At 38.6% G+C, this 24,246-nt stretch overlaps 1 protein-coding gene across 1 annotated transcript in view; it reads right to left on the bottom strand.

The window, feature by feature from the left end:
* slc4a11 (solute carrier family 4 member 11) overlaps window positions 1-24,246 on the bottom strand; it is a gene marked incomplete at its 5' end in the record, with an annotated part of 161,488 nt that overhangs the window by 802 nt on the left and 136,440 nt on the right. Inside the window, 8 exons of the mRNA XM_079262670.1 lie at window positions 1-196; window positions 1,993-2,162; window positions 3,301-3,496; window positions 6,256-6,429; window positions 12,762-12,927; window positions 14,940-15,046; window positions 15,462-15,690; window positions 20,712-20,785. The exon at window positions 1-196 is cut by the window's left edge and continues 802 nt beyond it. Of these exons, the coding sequence (XP_079118796.1) occupies window positions 130-196; window positions 1,993-2,162; window positions 3,301-3,496; window positions 6,256-6,429; window positions 12,762-12,927; window positions 14,940-15,046; window positions 15,462-15,690; window positions 20,712-20,785 (1,183 nt within the window). The 3' untranslated portion in view covers window positions 1-129. The remainder of the gene's footprint in view (window positions 197-1,992; window positions 2,163-3,300; window positions 3,497-6,255; window positions 6,430-12,761; window positions 12,928-14,939; window positions 15,047-15,461; window positions 15,691-20,711; window positions 20,786-24,246) is intronic.

Raw genomic sequence — 24,246 nt, 5'->3', positions numbered from 1 at the left:
ATATAGTTTTGCATTGAAAAATATGTTTTTGTTCATCCTCTTTTCTTTTTTCTCCTTTTTTTTTTTTAAACTCCAGACATCTTTTTTTTCTTTCTTCTTTTATGATCCAGAGCTCGAGTCCGTCTGTAGCTACATGTGTTGGGCATCCATTATGTCCAAGTATTTGGCCTCAATGATATGAGGAAGCACGTTGTTCCTAAACACAGAGCACACATAATTCATGTCAGGTCTTGCTTGTTATGGCAGAAAAACGTTAGATAAACATCAGTCAGATATGATCTGCACCAATGAACAAGGCAGTTCAGCACAGAAGTGATGGTGTGGAGCTGGCTGAACTGCACAAAGCGTCCCTCAAAATGCAGCTTTGACTTCCAAACATCACGTTGATCATTTTAAACACTGAACGAGCCTTTGAGTGGCGCTGAAAGTACAGCAGCACGAACCAAGATTTAGTGTCCTTTCAGGTCATCGGACGAAACAGAAGTCCAGCCCAAAACCTGCTATAAAAACTCAATAATATAGTTTTCTGTTTTTTTCTTTGTTCTTTTTTTTTTTTTGCTCAGATGTTTTAATTATTCTCAGTCCTGATAAAAAAAAATTAAATCTGCAAAATAAATGTTCTTATCGATGAATGTGTTGCTGGTTTGATATTTGTTTGTTAGATTTCACTAAAATGGTTTTATCATTGAGAAATTGAAGTTTTAAAAAAAAAACAAAAACAGGTCAATCATAGCACCATGTCACAATGACTACATAAAAGCCTTATATTAGAGAATGCATGATTATACTGTGTTATGGTTTACAGTAAAAAATGTGTTTTAATGGAAGTCTATGGATACGTAGCTCTCCTCTTGTCTTAGTATACTGAGTGCAGCTCCTGTTGAATTAACAGTGAGGATCACTGTTTTAGTGGAACAAAAAATGTCACATTTTAACATTCAAGGCATTTTTTTCTTTTAAAACACGTCCGAAGCATGTCATCAAACACATCTACACTGGTTTGACTAGTGTGGTATCGGTACACTTTTATTGATACCAAGTACGAGTACACACACTTGGTATTGAGCCGATACCGATACTGGTATCGGTGCAGCCCTAGAAAACATTTTTTTTTTTTTTTTTTTTTTATAGATGTCATTTCTCTTGTCCAGCAATGACCTGAAAGGACAGTAAATTTGACCTATTGACCTGTGAATAAAACTGAAACCAAAATCATCTCATATGAGGCGACAAGACAAAAACTGCGACCAAAAGTCGAGTAAAAAATAACCTAAAGGGACAAAAACTATCTGTGATGACCTACATGGGTCAAATGGACACTTTCAGTTTAGTGAATAATGTTTATTCTTATTCTTTATTATTAATATTATTACTCCTCTTAATATTATTCTAATAAAAACAGACCACTAATGACTGAATCATTTAGTTAAAAAAAAAGAAAACAACTGTAAAACAGAATAACTTTCCTTTAGAGATGATTAAAATACAAGAAGTCATCTCTGCGCTTGCTGCAGTATTCATCCTGCGACTGTTTCGCACAAACTGCAGTAATAAACCTGATCAACTAAAAAAGGTCATGCGTGTCAGAAACATGAACAACAGTTAAACTAAATCACTTTACCACATGTGTTTTAACAGACGTGTTGGCGAAAATATCAGCACTTTGTGCTGCGACCAGTTTCCATCCATCATGTTTAGTATGACGGGACAGACGACAGACGACCTGCAAAAGGTTTCCTTTTCAGAATAAACTTCCTTCTTCATCCATCAGAGAAACACACGAGGAATGTGTGTGGAAACACACATGTTGTTGGCTGCTGAACGTCACCTGTTTGCAGCGCCTGAGAAATTCATTGTCTGGGACAAAAGTGGCCACACACACACACGCACACACACACGCACACACACGCACGCACGCACGCACGCACGCACGCACGCGCACACACACACACGCGCACACACACACACACACACACACACACACTGCGGTACCTGATCGGGATTAGGAGGATCATGATCAGAGGGAAGATCATTTTCATGTAGGGTATCGGGTACATGCCGAACGTGCACAGCACCAGCAGCTGCATCATCTGCAGGAAGGTGAAGGAGTGGATCTTCCTCTGGGGCACTTTGCGGATGTAGTGGGTGGGTGGGTAAGACGTCTGCAGGAGGTGAGAGGATCAGGACAGATTAAAATACAATCTTCCCCGTGGCTCTTCCTCCTCGCCGACTCCTGCAGTCTCACAGAGACGACTGCAGGAAGCGGACGGCACACACACACACACACACTCACACACACACACTCACAGACAGACACACACACACACTCACACACTCACAGACAGACACACACACACACACACACACTCACACACACACACACAGCTGCCTTGTACATCACAGCCAACAGTAGCGTGAGCTCGTCTGAACAAAGGGAAAAAGTGGACAAATGAAGCATTTTGAAGCAAACATTTTGGGGAAAATGATTAATCTGAGTAAACAAACAACAAATAATCACATTTAAAATCCTGGAAAAGTCAACATGATGAGGAACAAACTGGCTCTAAAACAGATAAATAACATAACGACATTCACATGATCCTTCACATGATGACCCAGTTCTTCTCCTTCGGTCCTAAAGTAACAAATTTCCTTTTTCTCTTTCCACTTAAGCTGAAAAAAAACCTCATAAACACCAATTAAATTCTCATTTCTCGAGAATAATCTCTCATAGTGTTCAGCCCGTCTCGGAGGAGAGAAGATGAGGAGGTTGGTTTCTGGCTCTTCCTTCTCAGCTGCTGGCGTCTGAACTCTGACGCTTTGGCTCATAAGAGAATCCTTCTAGCCTGAACCACAGAGTCTGCAAACAGCTGCTTCACTCAAGGTTTCCTCGACAGTCGGATTAAACGCTGCGTTTCCTCCTTCCACCATTTGGGGGCGCCAGAGTTTGCTTCGCTTGTTGTGACGGAGGGAAGGTTAAATCGGACGCTCGGGATATGAGACTGGAGAAAAGAGATTTCTGCAGGGTTTTCTGTGTGTGTGTGTGTATTTAGTCATCATGTCATTTTAAAATGACTGAAGGTGTGAAGCAGTTTAGTGCTTTCTTTATGAGTGTGTATGTTTTCTTTTTCTGTCATGATCTCTACCTGAAAGGTTCAGAAACACAACAGTCTAATTTGCATGTTACATAAGTCTGGTGATTGTCCCGTAGCGAGCCCTCAGTCGGCGGTGGGGTCTGCAGAGCCCCACATATAAAACACGACTAAATACTTCTATAAAGTCACATGAAACACTTCTCACCTGCTCCTTCAGGAGGAGAGCCATGCGGTCGCACATCTGGTTCCCGTCGATGGAGGTGAGGGCGATGTAGAGGAAGAGGCCGTACAGGACGGGTTTGGGGATCCATTGCAGGGGGACGGGCAGCAGCAGCACAGATATGCCGATGAAGATGTTGGCAGCCAGAGATGTCAGACGTGTCTCCTTCACCTGGACGATACTGAGCAGGACACACACACACACAGAAACACACACAGAAATGAGTGGATACCTGCAGTTGTTTCCCCACAAAGCAACAAACAACACACTTTCTGGGGTTTTCTTATCAGCATTGTTGCACATTTTCCAGTTGGAATATTCTGAAATTTTCAGACCCAGTTGCCTCAATTTAAAGGAGCAGAAGAGCAAAAGGAGCATTTTATGTAGTTTTCTTTGGAAAAGTTGAGACATATCATCAACAGACCATGGCTCCTCCTTAAAAGGAGGAAAAGACAAAGAAATGTTTCTGCTTTGCAGAACTTTACAGCACATTGCACAACTTCTGTCAGAAATGTTCGGAAACTGATGCAGCTGCAAGGAAATAAATTATTCTTGTTTATTCATCTTTTTTATTTGCTTTTATCTACATTTATTAACAGAAATCATGTATTTTAATACTAAGATAAAATAAATATTTCACAAATGAAACAGTCTTTATGAAGGTGTTTCTTAATGAATATGTTAAATATTTTTTCCATCACAGACTAAAAACAGAGACAATTCTTTTCCTAAAGATGCCTTCAGTGTTCGTCGGTAAACATGATGATAAACTGGATGTGTTCATTTCTTCACTTTTCACTTTCATAAAGAAACTTCAGTGGTTTAGACTTTGTTTTTATTTTCATTTACTTATGTTTATCTAACACAAGTGTACAGGGTTATAAATGTTCTCTGATGTCAACAGCTGGGCTGCTGGAGTTTTTTATTATTTAGTATTTTGATCTTTTTAGTTTAATTTGATTCTTAACTTTATATTCTACTCTATTATTTTATAATGCAGAATAAATTATTTCTAACAACAGATACAAAATGTTTGAAAGAAATGGTTCAATTGATTCCCAAAGTTAGAGGGAAAATGTGAAATATTAATGTCCACACACAAATATACATTCACTAACAAGGACATAAAACTGAACCAAGAGGAAGATAAATGATCAGATGTCCTCATTTCGCGAGAAGTGTTTCTAAAATTGGTGAACATGAACCTTTGGGGGTCTTTGGAGACACGTCCAGGAGGGTGAAAAGTATACAGAGAGGGATAACTGTCTCTCTGACTTCTAACATGTGAGTTGACGTGGTGAAGGTGGTCAGGATCACACATGTGGACATATACACGTATGAACATATAAAGGAACATCTGGATCTGGATGCTGCTAATCCTGAATCTAATTAGTGGATTTTCTCTTCCAGAAACAAGAGATTAAATTTCTTTCCAGTTTCACAGCTCCACTGATCTGGAAGCTGTAATGAATGTGTAATTACATATAATTGATCAACTATAACCATAAAATAGAAACAGGAGAGAAAAGTTGAAATAGATAAAGAAAAATGCCCATAATACTATAGATCTGATACATCTAATATCAATACATTTTCTTTAAAAGTTTTAATTAAAAAATAAGAAATATCAAATTGCTTAATTGATAAATACATTTTAAATAAAAACATTTTTATACACATACATTAAACACTTTATCATTGGATTTAATGGGAAAATGTTTCCAAACTTTTCTGGTAGAGTGTTTATACATATACATATATATATACATACATATATATATATATATATATATATATATATATATATATATATATATACACACACACACATATACATATATACACACGCATATATTTATGTGTGTATATATATATATATATATATATTCATTCTTTCATTCATTCATTTTCTAAACCGCTTAATCCAATTCAGGGTCACGGGGAAGCTGGAGCCTATCCCAGCTGGCTTTGGGCGACAGGCAGGGTACACCCTGGACAGCTCGCCAGTCCATCGCAGGGCCACACAGAGAGACGAACAACCACTTACGCTCACACTCATTCCTAGGGGCAATTTAGAATAACCAGTTAACCTATCATGCATGTCTTTGGATGGTGGGAGGAAGCCGGAGAGAACCCACGCATACACGGGGAGAACATGCAAACTCCACACAGAAAGGCCACTTATGTATATCTATCTATCTATCTATCTATCTATCTATCTATCTATCTATATATATATATATATATATATATATATATATATATATATATATATATATATATATATCTATCTATCTATCTATATATATATATATATATATATATGTATATGTATGTCTATATATATATATATATATATATTACAACATAAAGATATAATTTTATTTTTTATGTATAAAATGTATATGATAAGCATATCAAATAAAATAAATAAAAATAAAATGTGTAAATAAATAAAATTATGTATGTTGGTAGCTGAGCTTAATCATTGAAAGTTGATTTTTTCCAGAAATGGTAGGTTTTCCTAGATATTTTCGAAAAGTAGAATTCATTAAATATTAATATCTCAACAATGTAATGATACCAAAACAAAGAACAATGTGGAGTTTTCATTATTTATCGGTCATTATGCTGTTATTATTTTACCAATGGATCCCCAGGAGACCAGACTGCATGTCGTACCAACATGTACAGTGACAGCTCTGTTTTTACAGCAGGAACAATGCTGACAAAAGGCTGAGACACATGCAGCACTTCTAACTCTGTGCTTTAATGTTTGTGGCTAAAATGAAGAACCAGAAACTCCCTGAACTAAAACGGCGAGTTAGTGACTCGCATGTTGCAGGATCCTGCAACATGTGATTAGAGCCACTACGCTCTGAGGACGACCTTTAACTGAGCATCTGATAAACCATGATGCTGAGAGGGTGGGTAACTCACGTTTCGTAGAGGTGCCCCCCCTCCACGCGCTGCTCCACAAAAGCCAGCTGCCGCACGTGGAGGGTGGAGTGAGGAAAGGCGGCGTGCATCCAGGGCAACCCCAGCACCGACATCAGTATGTTAATGAGCCCAGAGAGCATCAGGTCCCAGTGATACGCCGTACCCTTCAGCAACCTGAGGAGCAGTGCAGATGTTACATGCAGCGGCAGAGTCAACGGCATCAAAGAGAACAACAACAGGAGAACACCACCACACCTGCAGAAAACAAACACCATCATCTGCATATGAAGGAGTAACACATGTACCCGACATCACCGACACACACACCGATGTTTAGAAATATTGGAAAATCTTCTGTGACCTTCCTCAAGTCCCACATTTATTTATTTTTTTCTTCACGTTAGTGAAGGATCACTGCTGCGCTTCTTCACTGGTATGAAAGGGCAGCGTGAGCACGTGGAGGTGAGTGTGAGTCTGTTGGAGGAGACTGTTCTGTATGAGGGTGGACTTGTGTCTATGGAAGACAATCTGTTCAGAAATATGAACATAGTGGATCACCAGCCATGCATCCTGCTGACATGCCCTTGAATGTAACATTGGCACAACTGGATACTGTAAATCACACTGGATGGCAGCTTCGGGGGATGAGTAATAAGTCTCACTGAGTGAAAGACAGTTTAATGGAAAAAGACGCCTTTATTCTATTTCCATCCGCTTCCCTACAGCCAGAATCAACTTCATTTGGCTAATCAGTTTTAGATGAAAGGCTATTTTAGTTTGTAATCAGAATTAATTAAATAAATATGTGATTTAATAGAAATCCTGAGCAAGTGAACAAAACATCTTTTTTCAGAGAGAAAGAGGGAAGAAGTGAAGTAGTGAGTAAAATCCTCCTGAGCAGTGAAATAAAATCTTCTGTGTCCACAAGTCCAAATAATGCAAAGCAAAAATGTTTTTTTAGTCAGTTTTTAACTTTTTAATCGCATTTTATTACAAACAATAGAATTCTGCAAAAGATATGTTGGATCTATTGAACTCACTGGCTATAACGTCTTTACCTCTTTTTGATTTCAAACGTTCACTGTCAAAGACGCTGAAAGACGCCTTTTGCGATTTCTGTATATAGAAATATATTGACCCCGTGTGTGCGTCTTTAGGGTGCACACTCCGAATGCGCACCCAGCGCATTGTAAATGTGCTCTGAGTGCTCACCCCGAAGACGTTCTGATGCACAAACCGGGCCAATTTGCCATCCATATCTGTTGACCTTATTCCTAGCCCCCATGATGCCTTGCATGAATTATGGGCACAACTTCTGGACTGGAACCGACATTTGTTTACATGTGAACAGTACGCGCTAATACAGTTTCTTCGAGTGTTTGGGATCTAAACATGTGGGAACAACGTGGGACAATATAATCATACCGTTGCCTACTGCAGACGAGGGATGGGGGGGGGGGGGGGGGGGGGGGGGGGGGGCTGGAGAAGTGGCGATCACATATACTAGCATATTTAGTAGGGCTGTGACGATATGCTTTTGTCCCGATTCAATTTGATTCCCATTTTTTGGGTGCCGATTTGATTTAAATTGTGATTTTCAAAATTCTTCAATATTTATGATTTTTGTAGATTAAAAATGTAATTTTTTTTAAAAATAAAACCTATTTTTGTACGTATTTTTTCTTGAATTAAGATAGGAGAAAACAACACAGTAGCTAGACCATCATTCTGCTGCTATAATGCCCAAGACGACAAGAAAAAAGATCAATAAAACCAATAAAAATGACAAATTTTTATTGTGGATTAATTTTATTTAATTGAAAAAAAATTTGATTTTTTTTTAACAACAACAAAAAACAAACAAAAAAAAAAAAAAATTTAAAATTGTGAAACAAAAAAATCCAGATTTTTCGATTTGATTTTCCCACCCCTAATATTTAGTTACTTAGCAATGAACAACCTGAAAAGCTCTGAGGCGGATCAGTATCTACAGAGTCATAAGGTTGATCATGTTTTGTAAAAGCGGACATAGAGCTCAGCTAAAGCCTGAAAGTCCCGCATCACCAAGCTGAACTCCATATTCCTGTAAGACGAGCCAAAACGCTGGCAGTATGGGGCTCTCCGCTACAACACTGACAGCCAGGGAGTTAAATTCAGCTCATCTAGCAAACAAGTGAAACAAGGCTTCTGGATGGTTCTGACCCGGTCCGTCATTTACAGGCTTTCAGTGGACAATAAGTTAAATCTCACAGAGGATTCTTCACTTCTCTGACTGCAACAACTCAAACATCCAGATGTTTCCTCATCTTCCGGTTCTAAAGGTCTGTGATGGTCTTCTGTTGTGTCAGATTAACGGCACAAGTTATTGTGCTGAACAGAACAAGCTGTTGGATCCATTAGATCTGAACATGTTGGAGCAGGGAAACATCTAAAACCTGCTGGACAGCAGCCCTCATGGACCGGAGTTGACTTTCCTGGCTTAAATAAAGGCGACTGGACTTGTATCTCGGTTTGTGAAAGGAGTTTTGACCAAGCAGGAACCTCCGGTGGTTAAAAGTGAAGCCTATGCGGAAGTGCATAAAACTGCAGTTCCCCCTTCATCCACTAGGGGCTGCAAAACAGAGCAAATCCCCATAGACTCCCATGTTAAAAAGACCAACTTCACAGCAGGAATAAACATGTTTACAGCCTGGTTCAAAAATCCATTTTCGATTTATAGGTCAGGTTTACCTTCATGACAACTGTGGGGGGAGTGAATTTTTTCTAACTCGGCCGTTTTAAAGTAATTTAATCTCGAAGTTCTGCAAATTTAGGGATGTGCACTTTTGTGCACAGGTACCCGATCTCTGGCTTCAAGTCAGAAGAACGTAGAACAACCGCGGTTTTAAGCTGGTTAATAATGTGACTTAGTTTTAGCCCGCTTACCTCCGTTAGCTGGTTAGCATCCATTATCTCCGAGTTAGCTCTAAGCTACAGAAAGCTCATCCACCATGACGCCCACAGACCCCCTTTCAGCTCCACCTCTTTGCCCATATTTGTATTTTCCGGACGAGATTACGCGCATGACGCTGCCAACATGGCGATGGTAGGAACCGCCCACCGAGCTTCAGTTCAGCTCTTCAGAAACCTACGGGTGACGTCATGGAGGCTCCGTCTATCTCTTTATATACAGTCTATGGTTTTGACCTATGAGTGTTACGGGAACATTCACGCGTTGTGTTACTGAGGTTACAGTGGCTACAGTCACATGATGGTAATTAAGTCGGAATCAATTATTCCGAAACAAATAATAATTCTGAATTTAGGTAGTGATCATCTGGAATGTGGAAATTTACATGGAAATATTCATTCTGAATGGAGGTTTACATGGAAAACCCATTTTTTAGCCTGTACTTAAATCCGCTTTAGATCAGTGGGTTGGGACGGACTCTGATTGGACAGAACTTACGTCTATTTCCTGCTTATCATCAGCTCGTTCCTTTGGCTCCAACATGGAAAAACTACATAATAAAAAATTTTGTCGCTTTGATTTTTATTATAATTTTGAAGCAGTAGCTCGACATGAGCATACGTCTTCCCTTCTTTCAGAAGCTGAGGAGGAGAAGGAAGATAAACTACCGGAGACGTATCTCATTTCTACTCTGACTTTCAATTAGATCTTAAGAAAAAATTAGTCATATATCATCAGTTTGCTGATTATTTTAGCAAAGTTTCACATACATAAATTGAAATACTTGAAAAAAAAGTCCTGTTTTTCACTCTTCAAAAGATCTGATCTGTGTACTCATTTCCATGTGATCCAAAACTTGAACTGTACAAACCTAAAGCGTACTAAAACTTTACATCTGTGCAAACTTTACAACATCACTGGTTGATTTCCCTCATAATATACTGTTTAATTTCTTTGTTGTCGTTCCTTTTGAATGATCATCTTCATGAGTACACTTTGTAAAAACTGACCCATGTAATAATGTTATAGCTCTGATGAATAAAAAAAACAACAAAAAAAAAACAAGTACCGGAGATGAGAGGCGGGAGACCGCGTGGAATATGCGCGTCATCAGGACTCGACAAGGTAACGAGCATCCTCATAACAACCATAATTAAGCTACAATGAACATTTACATGACAGAGGAATTAATCAGTCTGGATTTCAGATGGGAACAAACCAGCCACTTATTTCAGAATGAAGTTTAATCACAAATTGTCATTTTAATTCAGAATTAAATTGTTCCATGGTCATATTTATTCTCTTTAAAGCGGATTTAACTGTGATTCTAAATAAAAACTCTGATGTGAACGTGGCCATGGTGTCACTGACTCACCTGTGAGTTGACTACCTGCCTGTGAAACTGCCTGACAACAGAAGTTAACGCTGCCTCGTGAACGTTGTGTGTTAGGATCTCAGGTGATGCCCCAGATCCTAACACACATGGCTTCCTTGTGATCAGAATATCAGCATTAAAAGTCTAGTTGCCTTTATTTAATCTTTTGGGTTTAACATGATGATTGAACTTCCACCAGCATATCAGCAGAAAGTTTCAAATCAACTTTTAATGTTGGTCTAAAAATGAAAGTTTTGCAGCTTACGAGTCTTAAGCAGCCCACATGGACTCACAGGGATAATATGATGGCAACATGAAACTTAAATATATTCATAGGTAACAATTATATACTTCATATCATAGTTGTTATTGTTAATATTGTTATTATCAACACTAAAATGTTCATTGCTGTGATTAATATTTAAAGGGGTGCTATGACGGCATTTGGAGTTTTCTGAGCTTTCTACAGTGTTACAGTGTTGAATCCTCATCAGACATGTGAACGACACTGACATTGTAGTTTGTTTTTTTATTGAGTTCATATCAGCCTAATCCTTCTGTTTATGAGATGTTACAATGACGGCGAAAGCAGGTGCGGTGCGCGCTCCCGATGTAGTGCAGTGGCGGGAGGCGGGGCTTAATGCGGAAGAGTCTCAATCCACTCGTTTTGCCTGCAGGCTGATCTGACAGCCTACGGAGAGGGTCGGTCTGAAGTAAATAAAGCCATTTGTGACAATAACTCCATCAATCCCAGCCCTTCTGGTCTCAGAAATAAAAATAAATTAGCCTGAAATGCACATAATAGTTCCACCTTAATCATACTTTTTTTTTCATAACTATTAATAGATGTACATCCTTCCGCAGTAATACAGCTGTGCATGATGTCAACACTGAATACTTGCCAGCAGGACAAAACAATAGATAAATAATAAATAAATAAATAATAGATAGTAATAATAATAATAATAAAAAGTCCTGGCATTTTACATCAAACCGACCCACATCATGCACACCAGGAATCTTTCTGCTTTTTTAATGTGCAGATTGTGACAAACCACTAGACCCATGAAAAGGGTAAGAAGCAGAGTAGACATGTTAAATATGTCAAAAAGTGTCATCTTTTTAAATAAAGTGAACATCTACAGTTGTGCTCATATGTCTTCATCCCCTTTCATTAAAGAAAAGCTGAATTTACAACAGTCACTCAAATAACTGGAGACTTAAAAAAGAAACAATGACTAAAAATTTGCAAAAATATAATTTAGTAATAAAAGACACTGTTTTTTCATTTAATTGAGTTGAAGAAAGAAAAAAAACCAAACAAACTAATATGTCCTGGACAAATTAGAGCAGTTTTCTGTTGAACAGTGGGACAAAATACCTGTCAACAGGTGCAGAAGTCTGACTGAGAGGAACAGAAAACACCTGACTGGAGCGGAAACATTAAAGGATTGTTCAACTAAATATTACTTTATGAGTGATGTCATATGTAATAAATTATCTTATTTGTTTACTCTAAAAATATATTTCTATTGAACCAGAATTAGAAAATAATGTCATGATTTTCAGAACATTTTTATTTATTATTACTTTAGTCAATTTCAGCTTATTTTATAGGCAGCTGTTTTTTTCCTTCTTTAATGAAAGGAATAAATATGAGGTCAACTGTAAACTGCAGCTCAGTGATAAATATCAAAGCAGAAATTCCTACTTTATGTCTGAAGGAGGAAGAAAACGGGACAATCAGAAGCAGAAATACGGAGACATCAGGAGAAACCATGGATCAGATTAAAAAGGTGTCTGCTGCTGTTCTGGAGATGTTTTCTGCACCAGATTCAGCGGAAGACTGAATGAACAAATCACTCAGGAACCAGAGAAGAATCTGAGTGGGCTGTTTGTCACTGATCTACAGAGTTTTATGAACCAGTCAGACCAAAAAACAAACTGTATCGGCCCATCGGGAAAACAGCTGATGGCCAGAATCTCTTTTAAATTCCATTTTTTCTAAATCTTTCCTTCTCATTTCTCTTCCATCCTCTGTAGCTTGTGATGCACCGTCTGGTCAGCTACACAACTGCACTGCAGCTATTTGCAATAAAAAAGTCATTTTCTGTAAAGGTTCAGTAAAAAAGTGGCGTTTTATAAATGTGTCTGAATCATGAGATACGTATGATCCTCTACCTGTTCTCCGGTGCGTTGGTCAGTGAGACGACGATATTCTGGTCGATGAAGATGAGGAGCGCCAAGAGGAAGCCGAGTCCCATGGCGCTGACGATGTTCATGGCCGACAGACGCTCAAACGGGGCCACTTTGAAGATGGGCCGGTCGTGAACTTTAAACACCGGAACTGCTCCAAAAGAAGAAGACAGAACCAATGAGATCATTTCCTTTTTGTCTTTTCTTTGCTTTATTTTCTAAACTTCTTTTTTCTTTGATCAGATTCCATCTTCATACATCTCCTTCGTCTCTCATCGCTATATAAACACATCACTAAATGTTCACTAAGAGTGCCGGGATTTGATCCGTGTGCTGCACAGCTAATTTAGAACAGTATTATTTTTAATGCAGTTTCATTTTTAAAAAAAAAAGAAAAAAAAAAAAGAAAAATGACAATACAATAATGGCTCTATTATCCCCTGACTTATCGTTCCTGGAGGCAAAGGAACCAAAAAATTGGCCAGGCACTTAAATTCAGATTCACTGGAGGTTTTGGCGCGCGTCCCCATGTCAACCCCTGGAGAACAGCTGCTGCCTTGGCAACAATCAATGGAGACTCAAAATGATGCTGCACAATAGAGGATAAAAACAGAAGATCTTCAACATGTTTTGGCCTGCAGTTTAATTAAACAACATGAAAAGACAATGAAGGCACCACGTGTGTGAGACCTCACTGTTATGTAAATAAGCAGGTAGTTTTGGCTCCTCAGCAGGTTTAGACATGTCCAAACTCTCCTGCACGGTCACAGGAAGAGTTATAAACACTAATGTCAGCCTTTTTTAGGTTGTAAGAAATATTATGGACACCTTCAGCCCTTTAACTTCTGTCTGGGGACATGAATTTGTCCTTTATGGTAATGAAATAGGAAAATACTTCATTCATCTGAGAGGGAAAATCGAAGGATTAAACCTGAGCAAATATTGAACTACAATCTCAAAGCCTTTTCTTTGTCTTTGGAATAAATTTATCAGCCAACGTGCTCGATGTCCTGCTGTACGGGGTGGATCATGGATTAATCACAGGGAGGCTGGATGGCAGAGGGTTGATGGTTTGGCCCCTGTCTACACCTGCCATCCCATCCTTGACCAAGACAATGAACCCCATTTGCTTCAGCTCGAGGCCAGAACCTTGAATTACACCTCTGCCTCCATTAGCATGTTTATATGTGTGTGAGTGTGTGTGTGTGCATGAATAAAAAACACATTTACTCCAACTTGCATTAACAAAACTTTGTGAAATGGCTGCAGCTTTGATTTTGGCCTGTGTTTAATATTGGATGCATCGCCTGAAGCCGTGTTGGGATCAGCTTTTATTTATAACCTATAGCTGAATGTTTTAGTGTTCAAAGTCCGTCTTTCCAAAACTAAACTGCTTTAATTTTAGTTAATGGGACAGAGGAGCTATAAATGCTGTTCAGTTGGTGTTTATATGCTATCGACGCTTCAGAAAGGAAGTAGTCTGACTACATCTGCCAAACTAATGGAATATATTTACTTATACATTACTTTTATTTACATACACTGCATCTTATTGATTTAAATTTCAATTTATTGACTCAAGTAGACCTGATAAAGTATCCACAACAGAGAAATTGTATCTACACTGGATCTCTATTGACACGCTTTACTGGTCAGTAATATGATCTTTCTGTTACACTCAACGTCTGAGACAGACTATTGCTCCTGTTGTAATTACACCTACTAAACCTGTAATTACAGGTTAATACAACCCTATCTCTGTGCTGGAGTCTATAATGTCAACGTTTGTTTGAGTTTCCTGAAGCTAATCTAAGAAAGACAGAGGCAACGTGGGAAGCTGATTTCTTTAGCGGAAGCTGTGGCTGGTGTGACCTCTGGGATAAAAGAGGAGAGTGACCATCTGGCTTGTTAACAGCTCACTGTTAAAAAAAAAAAAAAAAAACAGCATCTGTGATTGGTATGAGCTCAAAAGTGCACACGGCATGGGCCACCTGCACATCTGTGAGGGCACCCTAACAAAGACAAATGCAGGTTTTTGGAGCAACATGATGCAGATTTAACTCCAGAATGCAGATTTTTTGTTGAAACTAAACTTTTATTCATCATGAAGCTCTATTTGCTCTCTACTGTTGAATATCTGGTGAAGAAAGAAATGATACTAACGCTCAATGTCACTAAAAATGTAGGAGCCGATGAAGGAGAATATGAGCACTGAGATGGGCAGGGCGCAGTCCGACAGCACCTCTCTCACTTTGGCATGCAGGAACGGACTGAGAGACAGAAACAGAGAGAGAGAAGAGAAGGGAGTGAGCAGTCGGAGACAAATAACACAGGAATACAATTACTGTGGACAAGACAAGGACAATGGCTGCAATCCTGACACTGCTCAAGTACCTTACTCCGCCTCTTGCTTACACAATCGAATCGAGCTCTGGGGTTGATTTGCTTACTGAGAGCAATCAGAAGTAGGATGGTAATGCTTATTAAATCACGGGCTGGAACTAAAGCTTGTACGGAAAAGTGAGCGTTTTAAGAACTGTCTGGAAAGTTGCTGCAAGCTCCGTCGCTCCTGACATTCCTTAGACTCCGGGCACAGTATCCATCCTAGCAGGCAGCGCTTCCATCCAAACATGATTTAAACTTCTCCAGTGATTTATCCTCCGAGCGCTGCAGAGCTGCACATACCTCCTTTTGAACTGGTAGAGGGTATAGCCCATCCATAACGTCCCGAGCATGAGGAGGAGGCAGAGGACGGGCCTCTCTCGAGTGCACTGGATAAAAGATTCAGGGATGGCGTTGAGCCCCACACTGGCCATCACCTCACTCTTGTTTCCTCCCAGCAGGTCTCCACTCTGAGGAAAGCTCTCTGTGCTTCTGTTTTCCAGCGTTGGTGAATGGTAGTACCTGTGAAAGACTGAAAGCACATCCAGCGTTTAGTTGGAATAAGCAGATCATTCACTTTCATCAACAACAACAATACACATTTAAATCTAATAAACAATTAAATGATCCATGTTAGGAGATGTGTTTGTGATGTGTGTCCGCATCACATCTGCAACACTTACAGAACTGCTGTAAGAATTGCTGCTTCGGTGGGATTAAAAGACAATCTGAAACACAAAATCTGCTGCAAATTGACTGAAATTTGAAAGCTAAAGTCATTAAACCTAAATGTCATAACTAATTGCTCTGACACTTAAGTTTTTTAGCTCCTAACATGATCCTGAATTTCCAACTTCATCATAACGTTTGGTGGGAACAATGTCGACATCAGACTGAGCGTTGCTTCTTTCAGAAAACCGGCCTCACCATGGCGACGCTCCAACAGTGTAACGCTGCTCTATGAACATTTCAGTAAGTGGGTCAGAAGAAGAATCCTTCTTTCTGAGATCAATAACTGTTCTGTGGACTATTAATCAATAGGTTGGTTGGAAAAGTCTCCACAGATGTTTGGAGGAGAGTTGAGTGTTTTTACCTAAAGGCGCTCTAACAAAGCTATTGTTCTTGTTCTGTGATCTTTAAACATTGTTCTGATAACTTCAGGGTCTCATTTTTAGGTTTTATGTCACTTTTCCAAAAATTAAAGAGCCATTTTGAGAGAAATAAAAGACCTGCTATGTAAATGTCTTACTTCTAACAAAGCATGTTGTTGTTTAATTCAGTCTATTCTACATTATTTCTACATATTTTGTTTAAAACAGAATAAAAAATAGTGTCAGATAATGTTGATTTATAAATAATCACTCAGAAGGACAGCCTGGGTTTAGATCAGTGGTCTGGACTGCTAAAACGAGCTGCACCTGAATGCACCGTCATGGTCAGTGGGTTTGGTTTTTTCTTTTTATCCGTTTTTTCCCCACTCACCAGAGTTTCCCAGCTGACCTCCTCTCTGCTCCTCATTCCTAATTAGCCCACCTGCTACCACTCCTCTTCATCACTTTGCTCAGTGTTTATGCTCTTTGGTTTGCACTGCTAAGCTCCGTCATCTATGCACCATCCAGTCAGATCTTACCGAGTTTTTCCCCGTCTTGTTAGCAGCTTGTTTTGATTCATGTTTTATTCTTCGATTCCCTGCAGCAGCAGCAGGATCTGTGGTTCTGTTATGTGTTTATAAGAATGATTTGGTTTCCTTACGTGACTGTCTCTTGTCTCCAGCCTGCATATGAGGCTTCGCCTAACTCCACCAAGCCATGCACTAATCTGTGTTCACAGTAATTTGTCTCGTTATGTTCAAGTTTAATTAACATAACGTTGTTGATGGAAAGGTTGGAGACATGTGGAAACATAGGAAAAACATAATGGGGGCAGGAATCCTGCAGGTTTTCAGTGTATTCCTGCTCCAGCACACATGATTCAGCTCATCAAGATGTGCACGTTGATTCATTCATTTTATTCTGGCGTGTTGGAACAGGAAGACATTAAAAACTTTCAGGGCAAGAGCCAACGTTCCCCACCATGGTTTACACAAAAATATTGACATAGATTTAGTAAAGTTATCTGTTGGGGGGCCTCAAGGTCCAGTGTTGGGTCCTAAACATTTTAATTTGTACATATATGACTTTTATTGTGTCTAAGAAATGAAAGTTTATATTATTTGCTGATGACTCTATATTGCTCCGAATTCCCATTTCTGAAGACAGTAGAATCGACAAAAAAAAACAAAAAAACAGTTTGACAAAAATAAAATAAAACTAAATAAATAAATATATATATATATATATATATATATATATATATATATATATATATATATATATATATATATATATATATATATTTGTATATATATATAAATATATATACAAAATAAAATGAATATTTATTAACAGAAAAAAAAAAAGAAATGAGGTCAGAATCAAGATGAATGATGTTGGAATAGAAAGAGTGTAAAAAAGCAGATTATTGTCTGTGATAACTAATTATTAACTACTATTTTTATTGACAAAAATGTGCCAAACATATTCGTAAAATTAAAGCTGCATACAATAAAAACAGACTATACACGCTCCGCTGCTCCCGAATACATCCATACATTACCTACCGTGTGGGGCTTCAGGGAAGCACATATAAAATATATATTTTAATCCAGATGAGTTCTAGAAGAATTCAGATCAGATTATTATGAACCAGCCAACAGAATATTTATCAAACTCCATCCTGAAAATTTTATGATCCAGCTGGGTTTTGTGCTGCATTGATAATGTATGAAGCACAGAATAATCTCCTTCCATGTTGTATCCAGAAGTTGTTTGAAATTAGATAAAAATATTATTTCAGAGGAACAAGCTTATTTCTGGAGGTAAGAGCCAGAGCAAACAGATAAGCATGTATATCAGTTTGACGGGTTGCGAATGGTAAAAATCTGGCAGTAAACAAGTGTAAAAGTGAGATATGATTAGTATTGTTAATGCAAAAGTTTATCCCTAAACAGCATTTCTTTTATGATGGTTTTTTTCCCCTGTAATTTAGTGTGAAAAATGTTGACATAAAGGACATTTCGGAACGTAAAAGAGCGTCGCTGTAGCAGACTAATGCTTCTGTCTGCTAATTGTCTCCAAATTAAATTCAGTTTTTTAATGAAAATATTTGTTTGTTTTTAGCTTTTGAATTTTGTTCAAATATGAAATGACTAAAAATAGTACATAACTATATAATGTGCCGGACAAACACACGATTTGTAAAGACATAAGGCAGGTTGTCCCCAATCAGGTTGGAAAATACATAAAACATAAGAAAAATTTGATAAAACAGCCAAACGTTGTGAGTCTCTTGAAAAAAAAAAAGATGCTGGACTGTGAGGTGTATATAATATACAACCACTAGCTGTGTTTCCAATACACCTCTTTGCAAAATAAAAGTGATATTTGTAAGTTTCCACAAACAATAACAGTGATTTCTGCTGGTTCCACTGAACGGTGTTTCGTCCGTCAGTCTCAGTTCTTAAAGTTCTTCGTCTGGCTGAAGAGATTTTATGAGACCTGCGACTTACACAACGCAGCGTTATTTTGCCGTTTTCTGCTTGCTGCAGAGAATTTGCCAGAGCTTTTCGAAGCCCTTCTCCTTCATTCCCTTTTCTAATTCATTGTGAATTCTCTGAAATTTGCTGTTTCCACTCCACGCCATCTTCACCAGAAATGAACCGATCACGACTCCTTACATCATGCAAAAAAAGGGTTTCCAATGAACTTTTGCTCAATATATCAAAACATCTGAAAAACCACCTCATGAGAGCGTAAAAACCTTAAAGTTATATTTCAGACTATTTTAAAAATGTCAGTTTTAGCATCTTTTCATTGCGATATTTAGGTTTTCTGCACTTTTAAAGGTAAAGGAAATGCAGCTGCTAACAGCACATAATGCAGAGTAGGAGCTCAGACTCACGTCAGTAAAACCTTTTCTGCATTAACCAGATGTACAGCGGGGAGCACACACACGCACACACACACACACACACGCACAGCTGGATTGTGATTAAACTGTGATCACTGCACAGCTGAGTGAAATAATGTAAATAAATCTTTCACCGAGACGACTCGGAGCTCGTGCCGCTGCAGCAAACACTCCTTCCTACTACTGTAGAAGGAAGCAGGACATCATTCATGTCAGGGATGGCGTTGGAATTAGATAAAAATATTATTTCAGAGGAACAAGCTTATCTCTGGATCTATAGACGATAAAAAAAACAGTTTAACATTTTTGGATAACATGAGTTATTTCATTAACAGAAATAACTCATGTCATCACTTTGAGTGAGACTTTGTGACCTGACCTGCATGCAACTGCCTCGTAAAGCCTCTTCTGTACGGACAAGTCAAAGAGCAGGCGCAGTAGCAGCACAGGAGATGATACACACACACACACACACACACACACACACACACACACAATGTATTCCTTTGTGTTACTGGAAAAGATTTCGGATGAAAAGTGTCAACAAAATGGAAAAGGTTAATGTTATGGTAATGGCACATAAGCTCAGAGCATATTTTACAGATGGTCTCTGAAAATTGAACTCCTGCACCGGCAATCTCCAAAACAGGACTAAATCACATTGGAAATAAATTGCATTCTGCTATCATCAACTCATTTTCAGGAAATTAAATTGTGTAAAGTATTTACGGCAAACTTGGATGAGGTGCAGAAAAATGCTGACGATGGTTGAAAAAGTTGGAATAAAGTTTCCTTCAAAGACTTCTGATACAAGTACGCTCACAAAGGACATTATTTATGTCTCCCCAACAATATTCTCACTCATGAATTCAAATCCAATGAGACGCACCCTGCTGGTGCTAAATGAGTTAACTAATCAGTCATCTGGGTCGAGATTGTTGGGGATTTTTTTTAATCAGCGAATTAACAATAACTCATTAGTCTGGGATACTTATAAATTTTATGGAGCATAATAATAATATTTAATAATAAAGAAGTAATGTCTGCTAATTAATAAGGAGTAGACTTTTGGAGATGCCTCTGTAGATGACTGCAAACGGAGAACAATATCAGCAGGGAAACGATTTGACAGTTTTTTAATTAAAAGGACTAAATGATTAGTTTTAGAGATCTTATGACTCTTCGTTAACAAAGAAAAAAATCAGGTCATGACAGACGAAATTAGCAGGCAGCTCACTTCAATAATCATGTTAGAAAATCCCTTATAATATAGTTTATTGTATCTCGCAACGTTTGTGTCTATTGTAACATTTCAGGCATTTGAGAGGTGATATTTTCATTTAAATCAGATCTCTGCTTGTGATGGATGTGAGAAGAGGTGAGGTGCATGTGTGTGTGTGTGTGTGTGTGTGTGTGTGTGTGTGTGTGTGTGTGTGTGGGCTGGGTACGAGCATTTTAACAGTCAGAACTTGGCAGTGAGAAGCTGCATCAATCCACAGACGAAGCTAGAGGAACAAAGAAAAGACACATTTGTCTTGAACTTACTTTTGACTGTGCCTTTCACAGCATCAACCACAAATGCGATGGATATGAACAGGGCGATGACTTCCTCTGTCGACCTACAAAACACATCACTGCAGTGAGAATCAGACCAAATCAAATCAAAGATCAAATCTATATAAAACATAAGTATGGGTTCTGTTCTGGAGCTAAAACACCACCAGGAAAGGAAATGAAGTTATTTAGTCATATATGAAAACAGAAACTGTAATTTTATGTAATAAAAATGTTAAACTGTTTTTTTTTATCGTCTATAGATGTGAGCAATAACCTTTAAACATCCTAGTTCTACCAGTTTGCACACAGAGGGTGTGCTCTCTGACCAAAATGACTTAATTATTTGCATGTTTCTGTTCACGCTGATCTCCGTTAACACTCAGCTCCATGCTGACATGCTAATGGAAACAAGTCAGCATCCATGAGGGGCCACAGTTATCGGTATACAACCATTTATAATCGTCACATTAGACACAACTAGAACCAGACCAGACGGGCGGATCTGCTGCGATTCCAGCAGACCAACACGGCTCTTTTAAATTCATATTTTCAAACAGAGTTGAAAGGAATTCAGAAATGAGTCAAACAGGATGCATTCTTGCCTTTTTCCCTCCATGTTTGCACAGTATTTCTCTTGTTAAATGAATTGGTCTCTGAGTGGCATTTGCAGAGCAGAAACATGAAAAACTGACAGAAAGTTTATGTTTCAGAGTCTAAAAGGATTCAGTTCATTCAGCATGGAAATGACTCATACAGATCCCACAGTGAGGATAAAGACTGGTTTTACAAATGTTTACCCAGTCTTTTAAAAACAAAGACCAGCTTTGTACGAGGAGGCTGCGTTATGATGCATCTTTTCTTTTGACTGAAACAATCTCCACTCTCGTCTCTGTTCTAGTCCTTCTTATCGCTGAAAACAAAGACAGAACTTCTTTAGAGCAATGATAGAAAAGTAGCTGCATGGTGGCGTAGTGGTTAGCACATAGGCTGGATATAAAAGATGGACGGAACTGCCGTGACGTCCCCTGTAGGTTTCTAAAAAGCTGAAGCTCATTGGGCGGTTTCCACCATCGCCGTCTTGGCAGCATCACGTGTGTCGTATGTCCCTGAAAATACAAAAATAGGCAAAGAGGTGTAGCTGAGAGGGGGGCTGTGAGTGTGGAGATAGATGATTGCCTGTACCTAAGAGCTAACCAAGCTAAGCCGAAGCTCATGGGAGCTAACCAGCTAACAGAGGTAAGCGGGTTAAGGCTAAATCACACTGCTAACCAGCTAAAAACCGCGGTTGTTCTACATTCCTCCTTCTTGAAGCAGGAGATCAGATACCTGTCAATCAAAAGGCACGCCCTAAATGTGCCGCATTTCAAGATGAAATTAATTTTAAATGGAGGAGAGAGTTTATTTCTGCTGTGAAGTTGTTCTTTTTAACATAAGAGTCTATGGGGATTTGCTCTGTTTTGAAGCCCCTAGTGGACGAGAGGGGAACTGCAGGTTTTAGCAGGGGTGGGGGGGGTCAAGCAGTGTGGCCTCTCTGTGTGGAGTTTGCATGTTCTCCCTCCCGGCTATCTCCCACCCACAACACATGCACAGATCACTTCTCACATGTAAGTCTCGTTGGATAAAAGTGTCTGCCAAATGACGGGTTCTGCACTGAAACAGCTCTGAAGCAAAGAGGTCAGACAGAAAATATTCCTCACTTCAACCTCGATAAACGCCTGCTGGGAATTTGCAAAATCCTGGATACTAGAACAGGAAAAATACAGAATCTTTGGAAATTTTATCACTCAAAGAAAACAAATCAAGACATTAACATGCAACAAACACCACAAATAGCCAAGATATTGTGGATTTGTTATCATTTTCATTATTTCTTACCTTACTTTACCAACATTTCAAGTAACATTTACTAACATTTTAACTAACCCTTTACCAACATTTTAAGAAATCTGCTTGCATGGCTAAATCTGCAAATTAAATTGAACTTTATTTCATCTCACAGTGGAGAAAATCTCTTGCAGTTCAACCTGTCCAGAGTAATCTGACACAATTTAAACACATACGCATACGAGATCAGGTAAAACTGCAGTGCAGCTACACACAGTGCACCGTTTGTGCAGATTGGAAAGAAAAATGAGGTAAACAGGAGATTGTGGGGGAAAATAAGAAGAAAAGTCATGAAATGTGACAGTGTGACCTCCATGTAGCCTCTCCTTACAGATAAGCAGGAACCTGCAACATGCAGGTATGAAGTCACACTGGTGGCTACAAATAAAAACTTACTGGTGATGAATGAGGCAAAACATTTTACTTGTTTTATCTCTACATTTCTATGATGTTTCACAGATTCATTGGCTGCTTGTTTACTTTTGTCAGGGCTGCTTTTACCTACTGTTGGACCCCTGGAGAGACGTTGTGTAGACCCTGTCCCGTCCTCCAAATGTTCCGAGTCTCATTATAGAAAAGAATATCTAGATTTACACTGAGTTTTTTCTTTATTTACTCGTATTGACAAGTAAAGGATAAATTATATCAATAACATGACCATAATGAAGCACAATGAATACAGTAATGAATGTATTAATAATAATAGCAGTAACAGAACAAACTATAAACCCTGTGAAGCCATGCTTGTAAACAGAAATAGCTTATTCAGCATTACTTGTCAGACACTGCACAGCCACAACATGTAAAAAGCTGCAGATGCTGTCAACACTGCACTCTTCTTCTGGTCTCTATTGCACAGAAAGCTGTGATTTTGTCCTTAAAATCCAAATCATGAAGAATGTTATGCTCAGTGATTAAAAGGTTACCGACTATGTTACCCAGTGTGCAGCTGAAATATGTTTATGAAAGACAGTCGGCTGTTTTTGTGCTCCGACCCAGACATTTTAGTGCTTTTATTTTGAAAATCCACCTGTCACATTTTTGCCCAGTATGCATATAATTTGAACCGGCATTGGTCCTCTACTAGGACCTTTCGTATGGTGGGAACGGGTTCATTTGGATCAATCAGCAGTCTCAAATTTGCATAAGGTGCTTATTGACAGGAGAACTTACAGGTTACACAATAATTGGACTTTTTAGGGAATTTTGTCCCAAAAATGAGAGGCCCCTAAACTTTGTGGGCCCCCAGGGCTTCAAGCCAGGGAAGTCCGTGCATCGCTGAAGCTGCTCTCTAATCAAAGTGAAGCTGAATGAGGAGCCACATTTAAGCAAAGTGACGCGCAAAAGGAAAAAAATGTGGATTTTTGATAAATTAAAGAACAAGGCTGCTTCAAAGAAAAGACTGGTAGTAAGAGAATGCCAATGGTCAAAAAGGAAGTGAGACAATTTAAATATTTTAAGTATTAAAATATCTGCTAAACTCAAGTTAAACATCTAAATGTGAGTGTTAAGATTGCTGCTGTTTTATTGTATTTTCATTAAATTTTTTCAAATAAAAACAGCTTAAAGAAACATGCGTGCAGTTGCATTTATAATCTGGTTTATTTTCAGCAAATCAATTTGGTGAGTGGTTGGAAAC

This window comes from Telmatherina bonti (genome assembly GCF_933228915.1).
Source record: "Telmatherina bonti genome assembly, chromosome: 22".
Lineage (NCBI taxonomy): Eukaryota > Metazoa > Chordata > Actinopteri > Atheriniformes > Telmatherinidae > Telmatherina > Telmatherina bonti.
Note: the sequence above shows the minus strand (reverse complement) of the source record. Positions and strands in the feature narration are given on the sequence as shown.